Source organism: Vulpes lagopus, chromosome 1 (genome assembly GCF_018345385.1).
Source record: "Vulpes lagopus strain Blue_001 chromosome 1, ASM1834538v1, whole genome shotgun sequence".
NCBI classification, from domain to species: Eukaryota; Metazoa; Chordata; class Mammalia; order Carnivora; family Canidae; genus Vulpes; species Vulpes lagopus.
In genome coordinates, this window is record NC_054824.1 from 75054636 (window position 1) to 75064727 (window position 10092).

Sequence of the window (10092 nt, forward strand, 5' to 3'; positions counted from 1 at the left end):
GTGTAAAATCCTTCTGCTAAGCTGAGATCCAAGAAGAACAGGAGAGGACTAACCTATTCTAGGCCTCTCACATCCTAATTTTCAAAATAAACTTACAAGGTAGGCATCATTTTATATGAAAAACAGGCCCAGGTTATTTCTGGGGCTCCGCAAACCACCCAAGTGCACATAGCTGATAGGTACCCGCAGCAGGCACAGGGACCCAGGCCCCTCCGGTGCCAAAGCACCCCGGTACTGCCTCCAGAAGAAGACTTTAAGATAGTTGGGATGTGGGTTGGGGAGAAGAAAACACCGCCGGCATCACTGGGTGGGGCCGTGCGGCGCGTCCAGGAGGATGAGTTTCCACGGCCTCCTTCCCTGGTGCTCCGAGCAGGGCAAGGTCCTCTGCGCCACCATCCCTGTCTGCGGCCCAAGGCTGACCAAACGTTTATGTCACTTGCTGGAAAGTCTGCTGTCAGGATCTAATGAGAGAGTTTGTAAATGTGTTTTATAAGGTGACTACGTGTCTCTTCTTATTATAAAGCTTTGTGAGTGCTCAACCTAGTATCTCTTACCCAAATTCGGTTCTCTGCAAAGACCCAGGAATTCACGTAGGCTCTAGATGATTCTCTTTTGCAGTGAAAATGAAAACTGGATTCTACTTAATGAGCTTTTCAATAGTTGTTTACCAGCTTTTGCTTCAGGCACATGCACATCTGCACACAGAGACAGCAGCTGTCTGTAGTCCACAAGGATGTAATGGCCAGTTGTAAGCATCCCTTCTCCGGGCGCCTGCGGTGCTCCATGGTTGAGCGGCTGCCTTCGGCCCAAGGCGTGACCCCGGGGTCCCGGGATCGAGTCCCGTGTCGGGCTCCCTGCGTGGAGCCTGCGTCTCCCTCTGCCTGTGTCTCTGCCTCTCTCTCTCTCTCTCTCTGTGTCTCTGTCATTCTGTGTCTTTCATGAATAAATAAAATATCAATAAAATATTAGCAATATTAAATATAATATTGATATTAATATTAGCAACAATGAAGCGCCTAACTGGGAGTGAAGAAACCGGGGAAGACCTCCGCGGACGTTCAGCTGGATCTTGAGTGAAGGCTTGTCAAGGGCTCAGAGGCCTCCCAAACCCAGCAGCACAACGCACTCAGCGCTGCGGCGTGACTGGCGCAAGGTGACGGCGGCCAGCGGGGGACTGGCGCACATGCAGGGAGGCGACGGGGACAAGGTGGCTGCTGTGCTCGGCGGGTTTTCCGCAGAGCCCCGGCTGGGCAGCAGGTGGGGCAGCTGAGGGCCGCCAGCTGGGGAAAGGGTCGCGGCTCTGGGGAAGAAGGGAGGGTGAGGTACTTCTCATGGGTGCTCGTCTGACTCACCGAGACGTCCGGCTCACGAGGCCTCGCTCCTGGTTCCTTCCAGGGTCACATGAAGACGTGGGTCATCGGGGAGGGCTCAGGCCAGCTCCTGCCGTGGGCCGTGGGCCGCTCACATAAGGGCCGCCCTGCCCTCGGGCTCCCACAGGGCCTCCCCTGAAGACCAGCGCCCCTCGGCCGCTTTCTGTCCCGGGTCGCAGGTAAGCGGAGGTGAGGCCCGCGCGGCCGACTCGCTGACCGGGCCTGGGCCTGCCTCTGCCCCCGGGCTCCTTGGCCCCAGCCTGTCCACCTGGGCCTTCCGCCCCGCTCGGACCCTGCCCGTCCTCGGCTGCGGCTGTGGGATGCCTCGCTGGGGGGCAAGTCCCAGCTTGGCCCTCAGCCTTCCAGGAGGCGGGCCTCGCCTCTGCAGGGCGACATGAGGTGACCTTCCCTGGACTCGGGGCGTGGGGCCTCAGGCTTAGCTCCTCCAGAAGGGACCGGCGTGTCGCCGAGCCCCGCCTCAGGCCTGCGGGAGGCTGTGCCCACACCTCCCAGTGCGAGCCGCGCCGTCCCCGGGGGCAGCCGATCTGCAGTGTCTGCCCGCGGCCTCCGGTCCCTCCTGCGGGGCCTCGGTGGGACCAGGCCCGCTGTGAAGGCTTCGCCTGGTGATCTGCTGTTCTCTTGGAGATCGAATTAGCCGCACTGTTTGCTGTGTCCAGGCTCACGTCCGTGGAAGTGTTTCTGAGGATGGTCCCGCGGCCTGCGGCCTGCGTCCTGCATCCTGGGTGATTGCCTGCGGGACCAGGTCACGGAGGGGAAGCGAAGTCCAGACGGATGTGACTCTGACTGGGTTGGCGCAACGGCCAAGCCTCCCCAGGCCCACGCTGGGCGGCGGGAGCCTGGGATTCCCTCCCCGGGCCGTTCAGCCCCCTGCTCGTCCTCACTCGCTCATGCTCTCTAGCGTCCCCTACAAAATTCTCCCCTGATAGAATTTTCCATGGGAGAGACGGTGGGGTGGGGGGGCTGCACTGGTGTCCCTGCCCATGGGCCTCACTCGCAGGTGGGGTGAGGCGCTCCAGGCCCCGCTGCCGTCCACCGCCCTCAGGTCCTTACCCAGCCCCGACACAGTATCAGTCGCCCGGGACCGCGTGTGGCTTCGACTCACTGACTTGCTGACACTGTCCTTTGCTCCAGCGCAGGGACATACGGGAGCTGCCCTCATGGGACAGTGGGCGGGGGCCCAGCTGTGTGCGCACACCCCGGAGGTTGGAGGGCACAGGGTGGCGACGGCTGGCCTCCTCCCGGCGCCCGGGCCCTTGACAGCAGGGCCCGTTCGTCACCCTGGGGCTGGAGGACGAGGACCCAGCAGCCAGCACTTCAGGAGAAGGGGCCTCCAGGAGGGCGCCATCTGGGGGGCGGCTAGGGGGAGGCCAGCACCCTCCTCTTCCCTGGTCCCTACCCTTCCCTCCAGCCTCCTCCGTCCCTGGGCTAAGGGTCACTGTTGCTTCAAATCCTGCCCCCACTCCCCGACGCAGGCCCCTGTCCCGGAGGCCTTGCCCTTGGGGGGCCAGTTCTCTTGAGAGCCGTGGCTTAGGGAGCAAACACTGCGGGGAGGGCACAGGGTGAAGGCAACTCTCCACACTGAAACATTAGCAACTGCAGCCGGAAGTTCTCTGCTGGGAGGAGGCCCAGGAGGCAAGGTGGACTCTGGGACCAGGGGAAGGAAAGATGGGGGGAGGGGGCGGAGGAGTCCTGGAACAGACCACCAGCCACCCTGCTCACGGCTGTGCCTGGCACCAGGCTCTTCACCCTGCGATAAACAGATAATGCTAAGTTAATCAAGTTTTCCTTTTATTTTTTAAGAGACTTTATTTATTCATTTGAGACACACACACACACACACACACAGAGAGAGAGAGAGAGAGAGAGAGGCAGAGACACAGGCAGAGGGAGAAGCAGGCTCCATGTAGGGAGCCCGACATGGGATTCGATCCCGGGTCTCCAGGATCGCGCCCTGGACCAAAGGCAGGCGCTAAACCGCTGTGCCACCCAGGGATCCCAAAATGACATCTTTTAAAGAGAGTTAAACACCTTTAAACATTTTTTCCTGCCCCAAATACAGATAATCACTGGCTGTATAAAGGTATAAGCAAAATATGATGGGATGAGTGGGGGTTGGCAGAAAATGGAGAATTTAAATCTTATCCTTTGGGGACTATTTATAAAAAGCAGAGATTTTAAGAAAGTTCTTTGGCTCTTCTGGATCTGACCCCAGGAGGGGACAGTATCTGTAGTCTGTTTCCCCCATCCCACCCTTGCTATGGGTGTTCCCTTTCCTGATGCTCCCAGCAGCAGAGCTACCATGACCCTCCATCCATTGGTTCCAGGATGCTGTCGTCTCCTGATGTGATGGCATGCTCACGGACTTGCTCTCGCATCCTGGGGCTGAGCCTTGGGACTACTGCCCTGTGTGCTGCTGGAACCAACATGGTGCTTCTCTTGCCTAACTGGGATGTGACCTACCTGTTGAGAGGCCTCATTGGCAAGCATGCCATGCTGGGCTCTGGGCTCTGGGGAGGAGGCCTCATGGTAAGTGTTTGGAGTTCGCTGGGTGTGAACTCCCCAAACACCCCTCAGGTGGAGCAGGGAGATGGCAGGGAAGTAGTGTTTGGATTCCTTGCAAGAATGCTTGATCTTGGGGCGCCTGCCTGGCTCAATTGATAGAGCATGTGACTCTTGATCTCAGGGTTATAAGTTTGAGCCCCTCATTGGGTAAGAGATTACTTAAAAATAAAATCTTAACAAAAAAAAAAAGGAAGAAAGAAAGAAAGAAAGAAGAAAGAAAGAAAGAAGAAAGAAAGAAAGAAAGAAAGAAAGAAAGAAAGAAAGAAAGAAAGAAAGAAAAGGATGCTTGATCTAGCAAACTAGTCTTGGGTCTATGGCAATTCCAAGGAGTGGGAGACCCTAGGAAGACTTGTCAAGTCTTGTTGGTGAACTTTGGCTTGGGACTAAAAGGCTGGGTGTAAATGTTGCCATCCAGAGAGTCAGATCAGGCTAGTCATCCAATTTGGTCCTGATAGTCAAAGCCAAACCCTCTGGGGAAGATACAGGATAATCAAATCCTTGTGAGGTGCCCAACCAATCTATTTCAACAGCCACAGGTGCAGCTAGAAATGTCAGTTACCCAAAGTCTTCTTATCATTCTTCTCTCCTCTCCCAGGTACTCACTGCAGCTACCCTCATCTCCTTGATGGGCTGGAGATATGGCTGCTTCAGTAAGAGTTGGCCCTGCCGAAGTGTAAGCACCAGATTCTACTCTCCTAATACCCAGAATGTACCCCCATTCTATTATTCTACAAGTAGAGTGGTAAAGAGGCAATTTCAATCTTGGGGCTTGAAGTCAGGTCCTGACTGTACCCCCTTAATAACTCTAAGCTGCTGGGCAAGTTCCTTAATCCTTCTGAGCATCAGGTCCTCATCTATAAAATGGGAGTGAACAGGATCAAATTAAGGGAATAAGTGCTTAATGAGCCAGAAATGTCTATAAACATGTGAGGAATTGTTACCATTATTTTTAGCCTATTTAATAATATGGACATAAGTTAAGTGCACTGCAGTCATGTGTCATTGATAGAAAATTTCCTGGGGTGCCTGGATGGAAATGCACTCAATCTCTGGGTTGTGAGTTCAAGCCCCACACTGGGAGTGAAGCCTACTTTTTTTTTTTAAAAGGTTTTATTTATTTATTCATGAGAGATACACACAGAAAGAGAGAGAGAGAGAGGCAGAGACACAGGCAGAGGGAGAAGCAGGCTCCATGCAGGGAGCCCGACGTGGGACTTGATCCCAGGTCTCCAGGATCAGGCCCCGGGCTGAAGGGGGTGCTAAACCACTGAGCCACCCGGGCTGCCCTGGCGCCTACTTAATAAAAAGAAAAAAAAAAGAAAATTTCCTGGCTATTTTTTCTTAGAGTTGAAAGGTTTTCCAGAAATCATCTAATGACTTTATTCTGTCTAACTACTCCATTTTACCGAAAATGAAACTGAGGCCCAGAGTAAATTAGTGGCATTTATACATATCTGAAAAATCTCAGTACATATATATTGCTTATTCAGTCTCAGACACACGAATTTGTGGACTCCTTACAGTAACTCTACAGCCTACTTTGATATCTGCAGCCCACATATTGGAAACCCCACTGATTCAGAATTACATGTTAAAGAATTAAATATAAACACCCACACATTTCATTCACTATCTGTTCTCAGTCTGGTCAGGTTTTCCCTGGGCAAGTGAGTGGTTCTCACACTTGTGTATCAGAATCCCTGCAGGGTTTGTTAAAACAGATTGCTGGGCCCCACCCCAGACAGTCTCTCTCTCTCTCTCTCTCTCTCTCTCTCTCTCTCTCTCAGGATATATTCTCTGAGGAAAGGAGAAGGTAGGAGAGACGAGAGTTGACTATTTTTTTAGAAGGAGGGGGCTGGAGCAGAGAGCTAGAGGAAGAGAAAGAATCGGAAGCAGGCTCCAGGCCCAGCACTGAGCCTCATGTAGGGCTTGAACTCACAACCCTGAGGTCATGACCTGAGCTGAAATTGAGAATCGGATGCTTAACCTACTGAACCCCCCTGGTGCTCCACCCCTAGATTTTTCTGATTCAGAGGTTGGTGTGAACCAGAAAGTGTGCATTTCTAACAGGTTTTCAGGTGATGTGATGCTGTCAGGGCCAGGATCACATTTTGAGCATTTCCCTGGCTCCTCCCAACCTCCAAACCAGCCTGACATCGTGGGAAGAAGACTCCACGATTCTGTATAAAAGCTATATATACATATATATATATATATATATACACACACACACACACACACATATAGCTTTAAATAAACATATATATATGTGTATATATATATATATGTTTTATTTAAATTCTTAAAATATGCAGTCTTTGGAAGGGATAACATGACCTAGTATTCTCAGAAAGAAGCCAATTTAAAAGCAAGCTAGAATCCTGCCAAGGAAATGCACTCGTTTTGTTTTGGGAGGGAAGTGAGTGGTGCACAGACTAGAAGTACAATGACACAACTGGAGTCACTTCAGAGCTGACTGTAATTTCTGTCTGTCTCCCTCCTTCCCTTCTTTTCTAACCCCTTCCCTCCTACCTCCCTTGTTTCCTTGCATGCTTGATTTGAGAAAGAGAGGAACCAGGGGTAGGAGCTTGGAACTTTTGAGAATACAGCTTTCCCTTCTAAGAGTCAGAAATGGGCAGGCGATGACCATCCACCCCTTCTACCCAGAGGCTATGTAAAAGGTTTTTTCCTAAGATTTATTTATTTGAGAGAGAGAGAGAGAGAGAGCGCACATGCATGAGTGGGGAGGGGGTAGGTAGAGGGAGAATGAGAGGGAGAATATTAAGCAGATGCCATGCTTAGCCCAGAGCCTGATGCAGGGCTCTATCTCAAGACCCCGAGATTGTGACCTGAGCTGAAATCAAGAGTCGGTAACCGACTGAGCCTCCCAGGCGGCCCCTGAATATAAAAGTTTTTTATGCCAACCTGGAGAGCCTACTGGGCCAGGGAGACCCAGGTCCAGGTTCCACTGCTTCCCCCTCTCAGGGCTTTCTCTCCCACTCCTCCTGGCTCTATCCACTGACCGCTCATCAGCCACCCTGCCTTGGTTATTCTTTAAAGGATGTGCCAGGGGCAGCATTGTCCCCATGTGATACGATGGGGAAAAAGCCTGAGTGCCAGGGAAGTTCGACTTGTCCAGATCACTCCATCACCTGGTCATGACCCCGTCTCACCTCATGGCTTCTTCTCTCCCTCTACAGATACTCACTGCTCTGCTGTCCAGTGGCCTGGCTTCTCTTGGAGCCTTGATTTGCTTTATCACTTCCGGCGTAGCCCTGAAAGATGGTCCATTTTGCATGTTTGATGGCTCATCCTTCAATCAGACGCAAGCTTGGAAATGTGGTTACCCATTCCAAGACTTGCATAACAGGTAAGTGGATGGAGACTTGGATTTTCAGTCTTTTCAGAGAGATACAGAAAGACAGACAGAAAGACACACAGATGGACTACAAACTCCTCTTGGTCACGCGTTCTAGCACCCCCTTCTCTGATGCTCAGAATTTTGCCGATGCAGCCACAATAGCCACCCTGAAGAGTCTAGGCCTATGACCCTGGCTGGGGAAGGCCCCAGGGTTTTTTTTTTTTAGGCCCCAGGTTTTTATTGAGGTTGTTTACTTGGTTTTCTTACTTATTCCTCAAACCCCGGTCTCCTTATTTTTTTGGATAGGAATTATTTGTATGATCATTCACTCTGGAACTCTGTCTGCCTGGAGCCTTCTAAAGCAGTCATTTGGCACGTGTCCTTCTTCTCCACCCTTCTGTGCATCAGCCTCCTCCAGATTCTCCTGGTGGTCATTCATTTGATCAACAGCTTCCTGGGCCTTTTCTACAGCCTCTGTGAGAAGTGATAGGTAATGCCCTCTCCTGTGTGAAAGTTTTACTCAGAAGCTGCCTTGAATCCTTTCTGCAGTATGGATTATAAACAAACCTCCCTTTTAGGTATTCCTGTAGTAATAATAACAGTAATTCCTTGTACATCTGTTGAAGGATACATACGTTTTAAGTCACATTGTAAACTGCAAGATGATATAGTTGTAGAAGGAATAATTAAATCATTACCAGGTGCAGGAATTTATAGTTCACAAAATGTCCTCCAGCCACGGTCTCATTTCAGCCTCTCAACGACTCCATAAAACTGGCCACATGTCACAGAAGTTGAGGTTTGCAGAGCATAATGGATTTGCTGCCTAAAAGCACTCAACTGGGTTCAGGGAAAGTCAGTACCCGAGCTCTTATCTTCTAAATTCAAGTTCAACCAGTTGTTATGGATGGAATTTTGTGTCCTTAAAACTCATAGGTTGAGGCCCTACCCCACAATGTGACTCTATTTGTAGAGAGAACCTTTAAGAACCTAATTAAGGTTAAACGAGGTCATAAAGGTAGGGGCCTAATCCAGCAGGACGGGCATCCTTGTGGGAAGAGGATGAGATACTAGATCTCTCTCTCCACACAAGCACAGAAGACAAGGCCACATGAGGAAGCAGCCAGAAGGTGGCCACCTGCAAGCCAAGGGTGGGAGCCGCAGTAGAAACTAGCTTTGTTGGTACCTTCATGTTGGGACTTCCAGCATCCAGAAAATAAACATCTGTTGTTTGAGTCACTCGGCCTGTAGTATTTTGTTAGGGCAGCGGGGGCTGAGTAATCCACCAGTGCTCTTTTCTTTACTCTTCTGTGCAATTCAGTAAGTGCTGAACACTGGGTATCCACTGTGGATCCAAAGATGATCGAGACATGGTCCTTGGCCTTGGGCCCTGCCTTGTCCTTGAAAAGCTCATGGTCAGATCTAGGGGAACAAACACACCCGCAGAGAATTTAAATGTCATATGGTAAGGGCCATGTTAGAGGTCAGCAGGATGCAGAGTTCAGAGGAACAGCGAACCTCCAAGGAGGGGGTCTTTGAGAGATGAAGGAAGGGTCCCTTGTGTCTGAACTGATTCTTGAAATAGCCCAGCAAAGATGGGTGGAAGGGATGCCTCAGTAGAGGGGAGACACGGGGGGGTGGCGGGTGGGTGGGTGTGGAGAGCTGTGGTGCCAGCTGTTTCTCACCTGGTGCATCTCCTACCTCAGGGCGGTGGTCAGGCGGTGGTGCCGGGCGGTGTGCGGGGTCAGCAGAGGGCTGGAGGGGAGCGACTGGGACATCGGAGGGGCAGCGGCCGGGGAAGACACGGGGAGACACGGGGAGATGGGTCCTGGCAAGGGAAGGAGCTGGGGCGCCCCGGGCTCTGGAGCCACAGAGCAGGCAAAGGCAGGAAGGGAGCGGGGCCCCAGGTGCCACAGTTTCCCCTCGGCAGCCCCCTGGGCCCCAGCGCTGTCCCTGCCCTGCCCCAGGTCACGGAGAAGCTCCAGATGCCTGCAGAACACAGGGATCCCTCCATTACCAGGGGAGGGAGGGCAGGGGAGAGGAGGGGAAAGCAGGGATGCGAGGGGAAGGGGCAAGGAAGGAGCTGGGGCCCCAGTGCCCCCCACCCGGCTGTTGGCTGCCCCTGTGGGACTCCAGAGGACACCCGCGTCCCCTTCCTTCTCCCACGTCCCAGGACCACCTCACACTCAGAATGGGCTTTCACCCTGGCTGTTTCTCCTCAGTTGAAAGCCACGACTAGCTCTTGGTTTGGCCTCCAATCAGCTTTTGGGCCAAGGGGCTTATGTTAATCTGTCAGGACAGGGTTAACATTTTGTTAAGAAAACAGTTGTCTGTCCCTTACCTTGTACGTGCCTCTTGAGCATCATCAGGGGATAAAGAGGACGTGGCTGGGACTCTTGGGTGGCTCAGTGGGTGAGTGTCTGCCTTTGGCTCAGGGCGTGATCCTGGGGTCCCGGAACGGAGGCCTGCACTGGGTTCCCGGCAGGGAGCCTATGTCTCCCTTTGCCTATGTCTCTGCCTCTCTGTGTTTCTTAAGAATAAATAAATAAAATCTTAAAAAAAAAAAAAGAAAAGAAAAGAAAGGAGGACGTTGCCTTGTTTACGATCACTCTCAAGAAAAGTAAGCCCATCTTGGGAACAGGTTGTCTTTCAGCTTTCTGTTATAGCAATTGGTCCTCCACTCAGCCCATTGCTCCCCAGCAAAATCTGTTCACTCTTTAGGGCAAGATCTGGGTTTTACTCACTTTTGGACCTATAGGCCCTAGCACAGATGGAATA

General features: G+C 52.0%; 1 protein-coding gene across 1 annotated transcript; it reads left to right on the forward strand.

The window, feature by feature from the left end:
• Positions 1 to 1327: 1327 nt before the first annotated feature.
• On the forward strand, positions 1328 to 8529 carry TM4SF19 (transmembrane 4 L six family member 19). Its single transcript, XM_041770947.1, has 5 exons — positions 1328 to 1549; positions 3716 to 3917; positions 4549 to 4626; positions 7154 to 7323; positions 7621 to 8529. Exons 2-5 carry the CDS (start codon positions 3717 to 3719, stop codon positions 7799 to 7801), a joined length of 630 nt encoding a protein of 209 aa, XP_041626881.1. The 5' UTR covers positions 1328 to 1549; position 3716; the 3' UTR covers positions 7802 to 8529.
• Positions 8530 to 10092: the final 1563 nt, after the last annotated feature.